Source organism: Rhinopithecus roxellana, chromosome 8, assembly GCF_007565055.1.
Source record: "Rhinopithecus roxellana isolate Shanxi Qingling chromosome 8, ASM756505v1, whole genome shotgun sequence".
Classification (NCBI taxonomy): domain Eukaryota; kingdom Metazoa; phylum Chordata; class Mammalia; order Primates; family Cercopithecidae; genus Rhinopithecus; species Rhinopithecus roxellana.
Window position 1 is genome coordinate 136528510 of NC_044556.1, and position 19970 is coordinate 136548479.

Consider the following 19970-nt stretch of genomic DNA (forward strand, 5'->3'; position numbering starts at 1 on the left):
CCTACAAGGCAAAATACAGTGGTCCCATAGTATCCGTGGAGCATTGGTTCCAGGACCCTCTCACCTGCCCACCCCATGGATACCGAAATCCATGGATGCTTCAGTTCTTTGTATTAAATGGTGTAGCATTTGCATACTTTAAATCATCTCTAAATTACTTATAATGCCTAATACAATGTAAATGCTATAGTTGTTGTATTGTTTAGGGAATAGTGACAAGAAAAAACATCTTTGCACTAACGGTACAGATGTAGTCATGCTTTTTTAAAATAGAATTTTTTTCAATCTGTGGTTGGTTGGATACATGGAAGTGGAAACCACAGATACGGAAAGCTGACTATATACATTTTTAGTACTGCCTTTTATAAAGTATGGTTGACTACATTTAAACATTTTGAAAGAGCACTAAAGAAAAATTTATCTGACATTCAATCCGATTTCATAATTGAACAGATTTTCATCTCTATTGCATTCAGTTTCTAACACATTAATATGGCTATTACGTGACACCCTAGAAAAACTAAGGTTAAAAGGGTAAATATAACTTTGGAATTATTTGTATTTGTTGCAAGAATTAAGAATTATTAGAGCAGAAGGAAAAGGAGTATAATATGATGAAGTAGAGGAAAGTTAATACATAGAATTTCATACCTTAAGGCATTACTAAAAGGTAAAAGCCCTTAACTTCACAGAGGCATCAGTGATATTTAGACAAGCATTCCCAGACTTAGTCTCTAAAAAATGATATGCAAATCTGATTCACGTCTATTGTTGTCAAAAAAGAGCTAGGAAGAAATTAACGTGTTTTGAGACAAAACTGAGCAAGCTCATTGAAACAATAATGAAGCAGCCTCTAGTAGGACAGTTCAAACTTGAATCCATTCTCTGGGCTTTAATTTTAAAATGCAAAACCATCTTGTGACTGACAGTTTACTGGTATCAAATATACCATCCCAGCATATCTCTGGTAGCCTTAACTTTGTGGTACGGAGTAAGATTCACATTTTTACAGAACCCAAATGATGATTATTCCTAGATTGCAGTGTTCAAAATACTGTAACTGTGTTCCTGCAGTCTCTGTTTGTTTTATAGCTCTTTTGGATATCATCTCTTTTACATTTCATTCTCACCAATTGTGAGCTCCTTGATTTAATCATTCATTGTATTGCCTAGCTCTTTTATTCAGTATCTTTGGTTTTAAGCTATAGAAATGCAAATCAAAGGAACATAAGCCAATAGAGGAATGAATATACTGATTTCCTTCCACAAACCAGAGAGAAAGCAGAACAAGAGCTACGTTTAGTAATGATTTAATTGAAGGACTGGTTATGATTCCTCATTATGAGAATGGTGTTGAAAAACAGGGATTCTAGAGCTGGAGTGTCTCCTTTGCCACTTAACCAACTTTGTCACTTTGGCGAGTTATTTAATCAACTTTTCTCATTTCAGTTTCTTCATATATAAAATGAGGATTATAATGGTACCTACTTCCTGGGGTTTCATGAATTATTGTTACATGGAAAGTACTTACAATAATGCCTTGTTCAAAATAGAAGCTATATAAATGTTGTTGTTGTATTGCTATTTATCTACTTAAATAACTCTTACTGTAGTATGTATTCCTCAAGGACAGAGACTGTGTTGCTCATCTTTGTGTTATCCCACTTAGCATAGTTTCTAAGCAAAAGTATAGTTCTTTCATATATGCTTATCAAGTAAATGAATTTGATTCTACCTCCTAATGAACTATTCAGAAATTCATGTTTACTATTTTAGCAATGAGAACACTGAGACTTAGCAGTATATTATCAAAGACAATACAACTCGGAAGTAGATTTAAAATAAGAAATCTGGTGTGTTGGCCGGGCACGGTGGCTCACGCCTGTAATCCCAGCACTTTGGGAGGCCAAGGCGGGTGGATCACCTGAGGTCAGGAGTTCGAGACCAACCTGGCCAACATGGTGAAACCCCGTCTGTATTAAAAATACAAAAATTAGCCAGGCATGGTGGTGGGTGCCTGTAATCCCTCCTACTCAGGAGACTGAGACAGGAGAATCGCTTGAACCTGGGAGGCGCAGGTTACAGTGTGCCAAGTTTGTGCCGTTGCACTCCAGCCTGGGTGACGAGGGCAAAACTCCATCTCAAGAAAAAATAAATTAAAAAGAAAGAAAGGAAGGGAGGGAGGGAGGAAGGGAGGGAGGAAGGAAGGAAGGAAGGAAGGAAAAAAGGAAGGAAAAGAAAGAGAAAGAAAGCAAGCAATCTGATGTATTGCCTACTAGTTTAGTATCCTCTCCCTTATCCCAGCTTTGAGAAAAAGGTTTGATCTCTCATGTCAACTCTGGTTGATTTGTGGTTGTTTCCTGCTGCACTGTATTGAGAACCCTGGAACTACATCTGAACTTTGCAAGAAGGAATACACTGTGTAATAAGCATTTGCTGCAAGGCCTGGGATGGCCTCAGGATAGTATCACTTCTTTTGCTATACTGCTCCCATGATAAAGACATTGCAAATGATATTTTACCTAAAAATACTGTATCTTTTTTTCCTTGTAATATAGGAGATTTTAGTTCCTAAAAATGGGAAGAACCTACATTGTAGAAGAGACTGTTGGCCAGTATCTTTCAAACATAAATCTCCAAGGAAAGGCTTTTGTCTCTGGCCTTTTAATAGGACAGGTATGTATCTTTTACTCTGTATTTATTACTAAATAATTACTCTGTAATTTATTAAAACAAATTACTTGTTTATTTAAAGTTAAAAGATGCTATTTAATAATAAACTCAAGGTTGGGGGATGGAAGAAGGAATGTAGAAGAAGTAACTTTAAAGTAGATCTTTGGGGAAACATGGAAAAATGACAAACCTAGCCCAGTTTTGCTCAAGTCAGGACACCTTCCCCTTTCACCATGTAAAAGTAATTTATTATATGGAAACTTCAGAATTAGAATGTTTATTGACCAGATTATTCACAGTTTGTTGTCTTTCCAGAGTGTTTTGTACTCCCTTCTAATCTTTCTAATATCTGGTTATCCAATTCTTTACAAAAGAAGCTTTTGAAAATTTTATTCCTATTCTAATTTGTGTTGTCTTATATCATACATTATAGCAACAGTGGTCATATTTTTATATGCTATAGTACCCATCTTACTGCATTTTTTTTTATGTTGGATCAATAGGGAGGGAGAGGGATTGGGAAAAATTTGGAAATTAGACAAATTCTAATTTCCTCTTAGAGCTGTGTCTTAAAAATCAACACAAAATCGAACAGAGATTCAGATACTTATTTTAAAACCTATGCCACTGATTTGTTATAGGTGAAAGAAGAACCTGTTAATCAGCTGGAGGGACTGGTCAGCAGTACAAAGCAAAAATAAATAAATAAATAAATAAAAGAATCACACAGGCAAGCTGACTATGTCTATCCAAAAACACTGGGGGAGAGTGCACTTTGGCCCAAGGACTTGATTTTGAGGCCTACTAGCCAATAAAGCTCTTATTGGGACAATTTTCTTTCCAGATACCTTAGCCCGATGCCTTAGAATCTTCAGATTACATGATTAACTTTCCTTATTCTGATTCTATCCATATTCCCAAGCTACTTTCTTTTATAATTTGATGCCCCATGTTATCTATTTATAAAGAATACACTGTCCAGAGGACTCGTGTTCAGATGCCTTCATGACATTTTAGCTTTCTACATCATTCTGAATAAACTCAGTTAATGTCAGTCTAGCCATGAAAGACAGGCTCATTTTCAGAATTTTTGCAAATCTCATTTCTTAATTTGCAAAACAGAGGGCAGATCTACATGGATCAACCAGGTAGCACCACCCTGTGAGGCCTCTCATTAGACAACCAGACCGCCTCTCTTGAGAACAGTGTGAATTTCTTTTTAATTCAGTTACTTAGCATGTAATTCGGGGCTCTTTTTGTTAGGAGTTTTCTGTTTAAGTTTTTTTGTTTCTCTTTGTTTAAAATATTAAAGAGAAGACGTCTTAGAGAAAGATGTGATCAGTAGAGATAAAAAGTCAGGGAGAAAGACCCTCTTCTAAATTTGTCTTAACTGGATAAAGGTTGTTTCTAAAGCTCAGGCAAACTGCCATCTTACAAATGAGTGTCTCATAATTTAAGGACTTCCTTCCATCTGTCTTTATGCTGTAGTATGTATTGCTCAAGGACAGAGGAATTCATTCCTTTCAGTATTCTACGTGCGTTTTCTTCGCTTTTCTTCCAGAGTTTATTGCTTTTTCCTCTCCTTCCCCTTAAGCTTGCCTGTTTCCTGGTCTCTGTCAGTTTGTCTTTTCAAAGTTATACGTTTTATGATTTTAGAAAAGAGAAGCCTTCTTAACTGAGACCTACCTTCTTTTCCTCTGTTTATTTGAATGTAACTTCCTGAAAATAACTTGTAGGAATAATTAATCTTATTTTCTATCCCAAGGTGATACTAATGATCAGAGTTTCAGGTCATGTGTGGGGATGATACAATGCTAACCTGCATTAGCAGTGTTATTTTCACTCTTTTTTGTAGGAAACTTTCACTGTAGTGAAACTGAGCTATTAGATGTTCCTACATTTATTTTTAGATCTCCCACCTTTGGTCACTACTTAACTGATCTTACAACTGAAGAACAGATGGGGTGTGGTGGTTCATGCCTGTAATTCCAATGCTTTGTGAGGCCAAGGTGGGAGGATTGCTTGAAGCTCGAAGTTTGACCTAGCCTGGGCAACATAGCAGGACTCTGTCTCTACAAAAAAGTAAAAAAAAAAAAAGAAAAATTAGCTGGGCGATTGTGCCTGGCTGTTCAAGCCTTGTAGTCCTAGCTACTTGGGAGACTACTCAGGAGGATTGCTTGAGCCCACGAGTTCAGGGTTGCAGTGAGCTGTGATCATGCCACTGCACTCCAGCCTGGGCATTAGAGCAAGACCCTGTCTCTAAATAAATAAATAAACACACACACGTGCACACACAAAGAACAAAAAACAAAACAGAAAAAACCCTTGAAGAACATAGAATCTGGTGTCACTTTGAATTGTGTCCCAAATCCCCTTTGTTATTCTGTGGAAATGTATGTGGAAGTTCCCACTGTTATCATTTCAGTTGAAATAAGATACAAAAGGTCACTTGTTGTTTAATTTCACTGATATTTTCCAATCTGCTCACTTACTATTTATAAAACAAATATATCTAGAAAATATAACAAATATAACTAGAAAACTGAATAAGCATATTACTTTTTAGTTAATGTAATTCATTCACTCATCCCATAAACCATTTTTAGGGACCACTCTGTGATTTATATTTGAGTTGTCCAGATAAATAAGCTGATAATAAATATGTTAAAAGATAAACTACATGTGAGGGAAAGGTTGTAAGGCCATTCTTGAAAATTAGCTTCCCTTCAGCTTCCACTATAATATTGGTGTTAATGGTTTAACCTGTTAACAAATATTACTCAGTTTTTGCATGTCATAAAAGCTAAGGAATTCAGGTATCACTCTAATTAGATTGAGGAATCAGATACCACTCTAACAAGCTTTTTAATTTGTTTTTGAAGTGTTCTTCACAAAAGGATTATGTGATTCTTGCCACTAGAACGCCCCCCAAAAAGGAACAAAGTGAGAACCTCAAACATCCCAAAGCTAAGTTGGATAACTTGGATGAAGAATGGGCCACAGAACATGCCTACCAGGTTATCTTATTTTTCTGTTTATATGTTTTAGTTTTATTTCAAAAAAGAGCTAGAATCAAGAAGATTTAGTGACTGAGTAGAGAGAAGAGACATAGGGAGAAAGTAGCTAAACATGACTGAGATTGTTAGCTGGGGTGTCTAGGAGGATGGTGTTGGCATTACACAAGGAAGAAACAGATTTGGGGTGAGTGAGTGGGAATAATGACTAAATTCACTTACAAGTATTTATTGAATGAATTATGTATCATCAAATACATAATGTTAGAATAAGCTAAAAATAGAATTATTTCCTTTTCTGGGGTTGGGGGTGACGGGAGGGAACTTAGAGGACAAGTCAATAGGTACAGCAAGCCACCATAGCACACGTATACCTATGTGACAAACCTGCCCATTCTACGTTTTTGGGTTTTTGTTTTTTTGAAGAAAAAGAATTTTCTTTAAGAAATAAAAGAATTATTTTCTTTTCCAATCAACTTTAAATCTTTTAAACTCAAACGTGTTTCTGTATATGTGTATATAAATATATACATGGACATATATCTGTATCTGTGTATGTGTTTGTGATTATGGGGCAGTGTGTAGTTATATACAAAAAAAATTCTGCCTGTAATCCCAGCACTTTGGGAGGCCAAGGCGGGTGGATCACCTGAGGTCAGGAGTTTGAGACCGGCCTGGCCAACATGGCGAAACCCCATCTCTATTAAAAATATGAAAAATTAGCCAGGTGTGGTGGCAGGTGCCTATAATCCCAGCTACTTGGGAGGCTCAGGCAGGAGAATTGCTTGAACCCGGGAGGCAGAGGTTGCAGTGAGTCAAGATCGCGCCAGTGTACTCCAGCCAGAGTGACAAAGCAAGAGTCTGTCTCAAAAAACCAAACAAAACAAAACAAACAAAACAAAACAAAAACAAAGAAATTCAATATTTTAATTATTATTGTTTTAGTCCGTTTGTGTTGCTATTAAGGAATACCTAAGACTGAGTAATTTATAAAGAAAAAGGCCTTTTTGGCTCATGATTCTGCTGGCTGCAAGATTGAGCATCTGGTGAAAGCCTCAGGCTGCTTCTGTTCATGTCAGAAGGCAAATTGGAGCTGGTGTGTAAAGATCACGTGGCCAGAGAGGAAGCAAGGGGTTGGGAGGTGCCAGGCTTTTTTTTTTTTTTTTTTTTAAAACAACCAGCTCTCCTAGGAACAAATATAGCGAGAACTCGTTCGTCGGTGTGAGGATGTAACAAAGCCATTAATGAGGAATCTGCCCCATGACCCAAACAGCTTCCATTAGACCCCACTTGGGTTCACATTTCAACATAATGTTTCAAGGGGACAAACATGGCAACTATCTTCTAAAAAAATATTAAGTATTGTAAAGTTAAATTCCCAATGGTTTATAAATAACTTTCTACTCTAATTTTGCTTTTAGTCTCTCATAAAATTGTGTATGACACACACACACACACACACACACACACACAGAGTATTAATGAATTTATATAGTAAATTAGCTTAACCATTTACCTCTAGAAAGAAAAGGTTGATTTTACTTTTTCCCCTTTCTTGCTGTCACCTCCATCTCCTAAAAAATGGTTAATTTTTTGTATTGGTGAGCTTGAAAAGATAGCAGGCTCCCTATGCTAAATATGAAAACTTTGTCAGATTGTGCTACTATAGTAAATGGAATTTATTGAATTAGAGGAAACCACCAGCAGACATAATGCAAGTAGATTAAGGATTAGAGCATGGTATCTAATTTTCTAAGACTCTACTCTGATCAATTGCTTATACATTAACTAATGAAAAGGGGATAACCAAAGCACTCTAATCTCTGAGTGTAGATGATAGAAAAAAATCCATGTGGTATTAAGAACTAGCCACAATCATGTGAAGGGAAATACAAATATGGAGATATCATGGTAGTATGTATCAAAAACCTTGAAAATATGTATAACTTCTTAAACCAGTTGTCCATCTCAAGGGATTTGTCCTAAACAAATAATTCTATGAATGCAGAAAGACGTACTAGGATTTTTAATCTATATTATTTTAAGGTAAAATTAGATATAACATAAATGCCCAATATCAGTAAATGGGCTTAAAAATTTGAGGTTAATCTATGCAATAGAAAATAATGGATTTTCAAGTCAGACTCCCTCTGTTCAAATTCCAGATCTAGTATGCTGCTAAAAATAGGGATACAAGGGTAGAATTACTTATTCCCTTAAGGAGCTCCCTGACCAACTAGTAGGGTTCACAGATAACTATAATATAAGGCTATGTGATAACATCCTTGGGAAAACTACACCGAAGCCCTGTGGGAGTTCAGATATCAAAGGATCAGAGAAGGAGCTTCCTCAAGCTGCCTTTGAAGTATCCTGTAGAGTTGAGACACGTAGAAATATAAGAGAAAGTCAGTTTTGGCCTAGGGAGCACTGTGAGTAAAGACATAGAGTTAGAAAGCCTAGGATGTATATGGGAAACAGTTTATAGCTCATTTGACACTGCTTTTCAAGTAGTTTTTGACAAATATTTGAATTACTTGGGGAAAAGTAGTGTCAAATGAGGGTATAAACATCAGATTGACCAAATTCTAGAAAGTCTGAAATATCAATCTAAAATAAAACTTAATTTTATTTAGCTGATTGTGGGACACCATTGAAAAAATATTTCAGTCTTTGATCTCCTGAGAAAGGGGTTTATTTATTGATGTAGCTAAAGGATGTTGTTATCGGATCGTTTTATTTATAAAGTAGTTTTAAGGTGAAAAGCTAAGGACACTCTAAGAAGACAGTTTCTCAAACGGAAAGGATTGCGTGTAATGCCAAATGCTTTTGTTAGCTAATACTATATTTCTATTTGTAGGTATCCAGAATGCTACCAGGGGGACTTTTAGTTCTTGGAGTATTTATTATTACTACTTTAGAACTGGCAAATGATTTTCAGAATGCCCTGCGTAGAGTAAGTTTGATATATTGAAAATTCTTAATGAAATCAGTTATATGTTATTTTTATTGATTATGAGTATATATAATGATTCTAGGCATATTTAAATTTGTTTTCCATAATTCTTTTTGCTGGGGTTACATTGAAAAAGCTTTTTTCACTCAATTGCTTGGATATCTTGAGTGTAAAAACTGTTTATGTTTTAAAAAACTACATATTTTAAAATAGTCTTTATTTTAGAGATAATTCTGACTATTAGGAAACAAGTTATAATGCTTTACCAGTTTTTCTTGTACAATAACAGTATTCTGTCACACCTTCCATTTAGTACCTAGTGATTATTGTAACATGAAATTAATAGGTGCTGAAATTCTTTACCTTCTTTTCAATTCTCCCTGGATCCCGAGAGTAAAACATAAAGAATCAGGTTATTCCTGGACACAGTATCTATCAGGAATCTCCTATGTTTTTTGCTTAATTACTGCACCAGAGAATATGGTATGTAGTGTAAAAGTAATGAAGGTACACAAACTGTTTTCCCTTAAACCCAAACCTAAGGTAAACTCCATGTAGCCAGCCCTTTTAGCATTCAGGATCCACATGAACTTTTTGAAGCGTATTTCATACCCCAAAAGAGGGGGGACCTTTTAATCTTGAGACATATAAAACCCAACCCCACCAGTATCCCACAAAAAGTGTGCAGCTGAGAACTTCAGATGTTACAGAGTTTTTCAGTCTTGTAACCTGTCCTGTCAGATGTCCCAGCCTCAAGCCTCTGATATTTGCACCTAAGGGAGTAAGGGAAGAAAATGGAGATATTCTCCTCCCTGCTAAATTGTTTGACCCTCTGCCAATTTTTCCATCTTAAATAAATTTACCTTGTTCACAATTGTTCATTCCCTTTGACATTTTGAAATTTAACCTAAATCTATGTGTATTTAATATTAATAGCATTGATTGTGCACCTTTTTGTGGCTGGTGCTGAATTGAGTGAGTTGAATGTGGGCCCAATGCTAGAGAGATATAGCCAGGCCCACTTTCCTTGCTTTTGTATCTTTTGTTCCTAAAAAGTATATAAAATTTTAGAAATGCTTATCTCTAAAATTACTGAGTTTCAATTATCTAATTGTTTCCATTGGCTTACATTGACCAACACTGTAAGAAACAGCCTTATAAAACTTGTCAGTGTCACCCGTTGTTGTTAAGAACTTTATTCATCATGTTACATTAATATTGGGTTTCCGGAAGAAATTTCTTTTTACGTTATGAAGAAAGTTGTGCCTCCTCTGATTATTGTTTGTCTTCAGCTTACAGACCATGTGAATTAGGTTACAGATTAGATTTCTCTCTGCGTATTATTGTTAGAAAGCTTAGAGCGAAATGTGTTACCACCCCTTATATCAAAAGTATGCATTTTTATAATTCTTATTTCTGACACAAATTTATCTCACTATTCTACTTTAACTTTTAATTTGTTATTACTATATTTTATATGTTGTTATATATTGCCTTAAGTCTTGTGTGACATTTAAACAAGAAATGTTAATGACATGCTTGATTTCTTTAGTTAAAATCACTTGTCATTTCTCATTCTAATGAAAATAAAGTCTCTGTTCTATAGTTTCTGTAAATTCTGGTTGCCCCAAATTAATTGTTCGTGTCCAGTCAATCACTAATGACAGTGAATTACATTTTTTTATTTAAAGCCCAATTTTTTTGTAATTTCCTAAAAGGAACTCAAAAAGGTTAGTAATTAGCTCCAGTCTTTAATTTGAAGAAAAGAAACATTAATGGTGGCACACACCTGTAGTCTCAGCTACGTGGGAAGCTGAGGTGAGAGAATCGCTTGAGCCCGGGTGTCGAAGGCCAACTTGAGCAACATAATGAGACCCCTTCTCCAGTAAATAAAGAATCATGAAATTTTAAAGCTAGATGAGAGTTGGGGACATTATAATTGCCTATTTCAACACTCTTTTTTTTTCATTTTGCATTTAATTGATGTGTATTTTTCTCTTTCAGCTAATGTTTGCTGTGGAAAAGTCTATAAATAGAAAGAGATTGTGGAATTTCACAGAGGAGGAGGTCTCAGAACGAGTGACACTTCACATTTGTGCTTCTACAAAAAAGTATCTTTTGTTCAGTTTATGGTTTAAAAGTACAAAGTACCAAAATAATATTCTTGCAAGGTTTTTTTGCTATTTAAATAATCATTTAAAAAGTAGGCATAGTTTTGTAAGATTTTTCTGTAAATAACATGGAATTAGAGCTGCCAGTAATAATAATAGCAATAATGGTTGTTAATCATGTCCCAAGGTCATAAAAAGCTTGAGATCTGAAATATGAAAGACTCAGGATTTTGAATTTTTTACCTATCTGCCCCTGTACATCCAAGCGCAGTAGGTTCTCTACAGAGATAAATGCCTAACTCATGACTTAGGCAAAGTAATGTTTTTATTATGTTAAAGTTTCACCTCCAGTTTCGATAGATAATGATGTACAATTCAAAGCACAGGTGCACAGAGCTGGATAGTATAGGATATCCGAGAAATTCTTATATCTTTGGCTAAGATGAAATGACACTAAAAGCCAGTTACAGGGCCTCCTTACCTTCTCTTGTCTACACTTTGCCAGGGCAAGGGTACCTCCCAAGCAAGGGTCAGCCTCACCGAAGGAGTGACACTATTGATGGACTTCCAAAGACAGAATTTTAAAAGTGACCATTCTTGCAGAAGCAGGGCTTTTTTTTTTTTTTTTTTTCTTTTTAAATCTTTAGTATTTAACTACAAAGTTTCATGTACAAGCCCTTTAATCCAATAAATAGTCTCAGGTTTGACCTCATATAAAACAGTGCTACTTTTTTTTTATGGAGAATGTGTATTTAAGCAGAATTTCACAAGTGCTTTGATTCTATTTATTGCAATTAGCAGGATTCATAAAAGGTAGGAAATTATTTTTCAAGCATCTCAAGTACTATAGTGACAGCAGTTTACATGTATGACTATATATACACATATATGTATACACATACACACATATATACATATATGTACGCATATCTTTAAAGTTATGATTTTGTAAGAACTTTTGGATGTGCATTTTTTAGTTTATTTTTTGATGGTTTATATTCTTTTAGTTATCAATAATGCCTTTTTTGATTATTTCTTTCCTTAATTAGTGAAGAATATTTTGTCGAACTTATGATATCCATGATCCAAAGGTAAGAAATTTACTATTTAAAGATTGTTCTGTGTCACAAAGTATTTTCAATCAAAATTCAGCTTTATATTTAGTTTTAATAATTTCCATTGCCATCACTTCCTACTGATGTCTACAGCTAACTGTAGTTTTTACTTGGAACTATGATTAATTTTATTACAGGTAAGGAAAACATTTTTGTGTGTGACAGGGTCTCACTCTGTTGCCCAAACTAGAGTGCAGTGGTGCAGTCATGGCTCACTGCATCCTCCACCTCTTGGGCTCGAGGGATACTCCCACCTCAGCCTTCTGAGTAGCTGAGACTACAAATGTGCACCACTGCACCTGGCTAATTATTTTTGTTTTGTTTTTTTGTTTTTGATAGAGATAGGGTTTTGCCATGTTACTCATGCTTGTCTTGAACTTCTGGGCTCAAGTGATCTGCCTGCCTTGGCCTCCCAAAGTGCTGGGATTACAGGCTTGAGCCACCACGCCCAGCCAACTTTTAAAAAAATTGTTAAAATATCTTTGTTAATCTTCTCCTACCTTGTTTGTGTATTTAGTTTTATATTTGAGAGGCTGGTAATAAAAGTGACTGAGGACTTTGGTAGCTGCAATGCCTACTAAACAAGCTATGTGTGTTCAGCAAAACCCAGACTAGCACTTTGCTAATGCATCTAAAAGGGTTGTGAAAAAGTAACTTTGCAGTGTCATTAGCAAGGATGGGACAGAAGGAGAATGCCTGACACCTAGGAGTTGCTCAGTGATTATTTGCTTCACATCAGAATCTTCAATATGGATACTGTTGAAGCTAGAGGATCAAAGGACCTTTCAGAATTCTAAACATGGAAATTTCTGATTCTTTTTCTGCCTACCATTGGGAGGAGAAGTGATGCCAAGGATGCCAAGTTTGAAGAGTACTAAACTTAACACATGCTTTATTTTGTATTTAGTTCAACCTGTAGTCTTTTGATCGAGGGTTTAGCCATATGTGTTAGATATCAGCTTGTATGCGTTATTTAGGTTGTATACTTAATGATGTTTTGTTGATCCATGTATTTTATCTAGACCACATCATAGTTATTTTTCTCTCTTTTCCACTGCTAGAGTTCAGCAAGACCAGCAGATTGGAAGTATCAAAGTGGATTATCATCCTCATGGCTTTCTTTAGAGTGTACAGTTCACATTAATATTCATATCCCACTTTCTGCTACTTCTGTCAGCTATACTCTGGAGAAAAATACAAAGGTATCAGGGTAAAATGAATTTTCTTTAGTGATTGCTAAGTGAACAATCTGCTTTTATTTTGCTTGCATGTGTCATTCATTTTACAATCCTCAAATATTGCATTCTGTTTATAATAATGTTATATGAGTGAGTAACTATACCCGCAGCCAAATTAGAAATTTTTAGAAATTTTTAGAAGTGGAACAATGTCATACTAGTGTATTCAGTTTAATAATAACTAATAATTTAGTTATTGAACTAAATACACTAGTATTTATTATGTGCCAGTTAAGTATTATTATGTGCTTTGTCATTAAACTAAATACACCAGTATTCATTAATTAACATATGTAAAATGTAATTAATGTACGAAGTTATAGTGTTTGGACTTTCAGCTTTCTCTTGGTACTTAGATTTTTTGTCTTTTTCCAGTTCTTTTTTGTATTTCTATACCATTCTTTTCTTTTTATCTTATTTTTCTTCATTTTTCTCATTGAAGATGTCAAATGGAGCTTTTTTTAAAAAAATTACTTAGACATATTATTTGAGGTTTTTTTCTCGCTTTTTTTTTTTTAAGGTAATGGGCGTTAAATTTTATTTAACTGGTCATGTACTTAACCTCCCGAGTCTGTGACATAAATGTTATTCTGGGATAAAGATAAGAAAAAAACTATATTATTAAATATGATAAGATACCAAGAATTGGGGGGGTATAATTTTTTTTTAATTTGTGAAACTAGATTTAAATGCTGCATTAATGAGACTTAGGGATTTTAATATTTCAGTTTATTAGGTGAAAAAAGTAGATTATAGGAAGTTTAATTGAGATAACATTATATCTGAAAGATTTCCATGTTGTGTTTCTCTTAAGAATGGACTTACACGCTGGGCCAAGGAAATAGAAAATGGTGTTTATTTGATTAATGGACAAGTTAAAGATGAAGATTGTGACCTATTAGAAGGACAGGTGAGTTAAGAGGAAAATCATCTTATTAAAGTGTTAATGCTTAAGGAAAAATAAAAGATGACTTATTTTTAGTCCTTGCCTACAAGAAAACTGACTTCATCTACCTCTCATTTATAATTTCTTTTAAAATAAAGGGCAAATGTTTTTCTTAGAACAACAACCCCATTAAAAAGTAGGCAGAGGACATGAACAGACACTTTTCAAAAGAAGACATACATGCAGCCAAGAATCATATGAAAAAGAGCTCAGCATTACTGATCATTAGAGAAATGCAAATGAAAACCACAGTGAGATACCATCTCACACCAGTCAGAATGGCTGTTATTAAAAAATCAAAAAATAACAGATGCTGGTGAGGCTGCAGAGAAAAAGGAATGCTTACACACTGTTGGTGGGAATATAAATAAGTTCAACCATTGTGGAAGGCAGTGTGGTGATTCCTCAAAGACCTAAAAACAAGGATACCATTTGATCCAGCAATCCTATTACTGGCTGTACACCCAAAGGGATATAAAATGCATTACGTTCATTGCAGCACTATTCACAATAGCAAAGACATGGAATCAACCTAAATGCCCATCAATGATAGACTGGATAATGGAAATGTGGTACGTATACACCATGGAATACTATGCAACTGTAAAAAAAGAACAAGATCATGTCCTTTGCAGGAACATGAGTGGAGATGGAGGCCATTATCCTTAGAAAACTAATGCAGGGGCCAGGCGTGGTGGCTCACGTCTGTAATCCCAGCACTTTGGGGGGCTGAGGTGAGTGGATCACTTGAGGTCAGGAGTTTGAGACTAGCCTGGTCAACATAGTAAAGCTCTGTCTCTATTAAAAATACAAAAGTTAGCTGGGCATTGGTGACAGTTGCCTGTAATCGCAGCTACTTGGGAGGCAGGGGTGAGGCGTGGTGGCTCACACCTGTAATCCCAGCACTTTGGGGGGCTGAGGTGGGTGGATTACTTGAGGTCAGGAGTTCAAGACCAGCCTGGTCAGCATGGTGAAACCCTTTCTCTACTAAAAGTACAAAAGTTAGCCGGGTGTGGTGGCAGCTGCCTGTAATCGCAGCTACTCGAAAGGCTGAAACAGAAGAATCGCTTGAACCTGGGAGGTGGAGGTTGCATTGAGCCGAGATCGTGCCACTGCACTCCAGCCTTGGGCTACAGAGTGAGACTCCATTTCAAAATAAAAGAAAAGGAAAAAAAGAAAACTAGCAGAGGAACAGAAAACCAAATACCGTATGTTCTGACTTATAAGTGGGAGTGAAACGATGAAAACACATGAACACATAGAGGGGAAAAACACACAGTGGAGCCTATTGGAAGGTAGAGGGTGGGAGGAGGGAGAAGGAGAAAATCAGGAAAAATAACTAATGGGTACTAGGTTTAATACCTGGGTGATGAAATAATCTGTATATCAAACCCCTATGACACAAATTTACCTATGTAACAAACCTGCACTTGTACTCATGAACTTAAAAGTTAAAAAATAAGTAAGTCCAAGAAAAAAAGAGAAAATGATGTAATTGGAATCCCTAAACTTATGGGAGTGTCATCTGAATTTCATCTAATTTCCAAATTGCAACCAAAGGCCACATGTTGTTCTGCCCTCATGGCAGTTCAAAAGCTATGGCCATTTTATAAGAGAGGTCTATATTGGCTTCTAAAATAGCTTTGACCTGAAGGAAGCAGAACTTCTGTGATCCCTCCCTTTTTAAAGCAGGGATCAGCAAACTTTATGAAGAGAAAAATACTACGTATTTAGATTTCACAGTCTGTATTTTTATCTCTACTGTGTAGCCTGAAAGCAGCTACAGGAGATATACATAGGTGAATGATCCTGGTTGCATACCAGTAAAAAACTTTATTTACAAAGACAGGTAGCAATGTGGGTATTTGCCCACAGGCAATGGTTTGCCAGTTGTTGCTTTAGAGGAATGAAAGTATGGAATTAATTGTTTTAAAGAGTGCACATTGATCCAGAATACATAAAGTAATATCTATATAACAAACTAAATTAAAATAATTAAAAGACTTGTTTTTTTCTAAGTTACTTAGTACATCTACAATAGTTTCTAAGTTGTCTTTTATATGCTACAGTCTTAACAATTTGGCTTTTTAACTTTTGTGTTTTTTCAGAAAAAATCTTCTAGAGGAAATACTCAAGCAACTAGTCATTCTTTTGATGTCAGAGTGCTAACGCAATTGGTAAATATTTTAAAATACCGTTTATTTAAAATATTTATTAGAATAACCATAATGAAACTTTCTGTTTTTATGTTTCTCATTAGAGAATAAAAGGATTTTAGAGCTGTAAGAGACTATGAAATGGCTGGTTATAGGAAGGTTATTCCCAAGAAACGTCATTTTAATAAAACCTGTTTGTTTGGGTTTTTTGCCTCAAGGATATTAAAATTTTAACATCAATAGCAGTTGAAAAAAATATGTACATATACATACATACGTGATATGTATGCATGTGTGTAAATATTTTGGGTTGTAGCTTTTATAGTTAAAGTTGCAATTTTAACAACTTAAAAGTAAAAGATGTGTACACAGAGGTGCAAAGAGTTGTCATATGCTTAATTTGAAGTAGATTTATTAGATTTATACCCCTTTATTTGATAAAAATCACAAAGTATTAATTAGCAAGTTGTATATTTCTGTATGGTTGCATTAATTTACCCATGTTCTCGAAAATTTAAAAGTTGGATATCTTGAAGAATAAAAAGTTAAAGCCACTAATTACTCCTAAAAATATACATGCCTTTGATTTTAATCCTACTTGAAATTATCCTAAAGAACAGACCAGGGTATAAAATAGCACACGCGTGTTTGTAGGAAACTTTATTTCAATATTATACTGAATTTTGAAACGGAAATACTCTCAGGACTTGTCTTTTTTTGAACTGACTAGAATAGAATTAAAAGCAATTTGGCATTTGAGGATATTTTAGTTTCTTCTTTTTCTGTGTGTAGCAATAGAGCATTAGTAAATTGTCTTTGGACTTATGCCACTCAGTGTGAGTTCTCAATTTCATTTTTCAATACCTTAGAAGTATTTTAGTCTTGATTTTCTACTTTGTCTTGATTTTAGAAGTGTCCTTTGTTTTGAGGCTGGCTATTCCTCTACTTATGTGCTCTTCACTAGTTAGGCTTACTACATGGTTTATTAAACAATTTGGTTAAGACTATTTTATTAATAGTGTAAAATTGTAGTTGGGAGATCTATAGAGTGTGGGAATATAGAGAGATGAGTGGAAGATAATCTCATGAGATAATTTATTATAGTAATATTATATAGTATATTTTTGGCAGTCACTCCACTGATCACTTAACTGGAAATTTTGAAGTGATTAATATACAATAAGTAGTCAGTACTTATTGCCACTTTTCTCCCAGTTAAGTCTCATCGATTCCTTATTTGTAGTATTAAGCTTTTCTTTTATTTTTCATACAGTCCTGCTGTTATTAGCCTTATAACAGTATTATTTTACCTAAATTAGCACAAATAACCCTTAACTGGTCTCTTTTCATCTATACATTCTTGTCCAAACTGATTGTTTCTCTAAAAACTCTTCTACCTTTGTTAGTATATCTCTTGAAATACTTTCCATTTATCTACTGTATCCTGTTTATACACTCAGATGATCATTTCTGAATCATAGTTTATGTTCAGTTATTAATTTTTTTCAAGAAGTATTTATGGAGGTTGTACAATGGCCAGACACTGATTATGTTGTTCTCCTTGCTCAAAATATCTTAAGTGTTCTGTACTGACTAGTTAGAGAAGTCCAACTCAGGGTTCTTCATAGCCTCAACATACCTTTTTGTTCTTTCTTTCTACCTCTTTTTTTCTAGATGTATTCTTGCTGTACCTTTAAAACTTTGTATTTCCTGAACTATGTGTTATGTCTTTGCTCTTTTCTCTGTCACCCAAACTGTCAAAATCCTATCAGTACATTAAGATCTAGCCCAAATGCCCTTACTTGTGTAAGATTTCATTTGGTTCCCATAAAAATGGTAATCTTCTCTTTTTCAAATGCCATGTTAGCATCACAGAAGTTCCTTTACCTGAAGGCTGTTTGCCAGCCAGGTTATTCCTAAGTCCAGGTAATCAAGAGGAGTTTACATATGTAGACCCCAACTGGTTTACATTTCCACCTAAAAGGAATGAGTCAGACCTTATATTCTTTAAAACTTTTCCTAGCTGAGCATGGTAGCTCATGCCTGTAATCCCAGCACTTTGGGAGGCCTAGGCAGGGTGATTGCTTGAGCCTAGGAGTTCAAGATGAGTCTGAGCAACAAGTGAAACCCTGTCTCTACAAAAAATACAAAAATTAACTGGGGGTGATGGTGTGCGCCTGTAGTCCCAGCTACTCGGGAGGCGAAGGTGGGAGGATCGATTGAGCCTAGGATCTTGAGGCTGCAGTGAGCTGTGATAGCACCACTGCACTCTAGGCTGGACGACAGAATGAGACCCTGCCTCAAACAAAACAAAACCGACCAACCAACCAAAAAATACCTCTTTTCTTTAATATGTGTGTGTATCATCTTTAATAGTCTATTTTGGAAAACAGTGCCCTAATTAAATATAGATAGATAAATAGCTAGCTAGCTAGATAGATGTATATACACACACATACAAATATTTACATATGCTAATATATGTGTTATATGTTAAAAAGATATACGTTATATGTTAAATATGTAAAATAGAGCATTCTTTTTAGAGTAGTTTTGTCTACAGTAAAAATTTATGAAGTAGATAGAGGAAGCCTGTTACTCCTCCTCCAACCCCACCTTTTGATGTATCAGTGAACTCTACATGTGTCATATGGAAGCTTATTCCAGATGTCATATCAGCATGGTCACACTGCTGCTTGGTTTGATGATAGCCATTTCTGAATGGACCCAGGACCTTTGGAGCTGTGTGGTCTGTGGCTAATTTTTTATCAACAAGTCCTTGACCATGTTAGAGTTTAAATTGTTTAACAACACCTAGAAGGTTTACATTACCTTAGATATTGCCTGAATTACACTGGACATCAAATAATGCTCTTTCGATAGCTATGCATTTAAATATTCTACTCTTCATTATTTTTCCGCATTTATTCCTGATTGCATAAGCACATAGGCACAAAGCACTTTTCACAAGTTGTATGATTTGACTCTTGTTCTTCAGAATTGATTTTGTTGTTGAATGACTTATACTCCAAGTGTTTTTAGAACATAAATTACTTCTTTACCATTTCTATTTTTTGATTATCTTTTTAAATCATGATTTTTTGTTTCCATTATTATGGGCCTCTATTACAGGTTGAGTGTGCCTTGTTTGAAACATTTCTTGGGACCAGAAGTGTTTTGGGTTTGGGATTGTTTTAGATTATGTAATATTTGCAGAATACATACCAGTTGAGCATCTCTAATCCAAAAATCTAAAATCTTATATGCTCTAATTAGCATTTCCTTTGAGCATCACATTGGTGCTCAATAAGTTTTGGATCTTGGAGCATTCAGGATTTTCAGATTAGGGATACTTAACCTGTAGTACTTTAACTATTTTGATACTATCCTTGTTTTTGGCACTTATTAAGATGATGAGGTTGAAAATACATGTGAAACACCTGAAAACCAAACAAGAACACTGGCATTCCTTAGACTGAAGAGGATGGGACTGTGAGGTGAAAGTGACGGCTTACAACCACTGATACCATTTTCTGATAGCAGGCATAGTTGACTTGTTTCAGTTTTGCTGTGGAGCATAGCATTACTTTTAGTCTATGAAAGCTTTTGGTTGAAAGTGTGTAAATATATGTGTCTGAGCATTGCTTATAGTTTTACCATAGTTCTCACATCCCACTTTGTTATTGTTGAACTTATTTTGCATTGCACAACTTACATCTACTACATCATGTCTTTGTACATCTTTTAATCATCACAGTACTGAT

At 35.1% G+C, this 19970-nt stretch overlaps 1 protein-coding gene across 2 annotated transcripts in view; it reads left to right on the top strand.

The window, feature by feature from the left end:
* The window catches only part of ODR4 (odr-4 GPCR localization factor homolog), a 44221-nt gene that overhangs the window by 1259 nt on the left and 22992 nt on the right, over positions 1 to 19970 (top strand). For both annotated transcript variants that reach the window (XR_004058669.1, XM_010365894.2), the window contains exons 2-9: positions 2559 to 2676; positions 5556 to 5690; positions 8545 to 8640; positions 10645 to 10751; positions 11806 to 11842; positions 12928 to 13068; positions 13919 to 14014; positions 16159 to 16227. Coding sequence is in view for 1 of the 2 variants with exons in the window: in XM_010365894.2 (XP_010364196.1) it covers positions 2578 to 2676; positions 5556 to 5690; positions 8545 to 8640; positions 10645 to 10751; positions 11806 to 11842; positions 12928 to 13068; positions 13919 to 14014; positions 16159 to 16227 (780 nt within the window). In the remaining variant the exon portion in view is untranslated. The remainder of the gene's footprint in view (positions 1 to 2558; positions 2677 to 5555; positions 5691 to 8544; positions 8641 to 10644; positions 10752 to 11805; positions 11843 to 12927; positions 13069 to 13918; positions 14015 to 16158; positions 16228 to 19970) is intronic.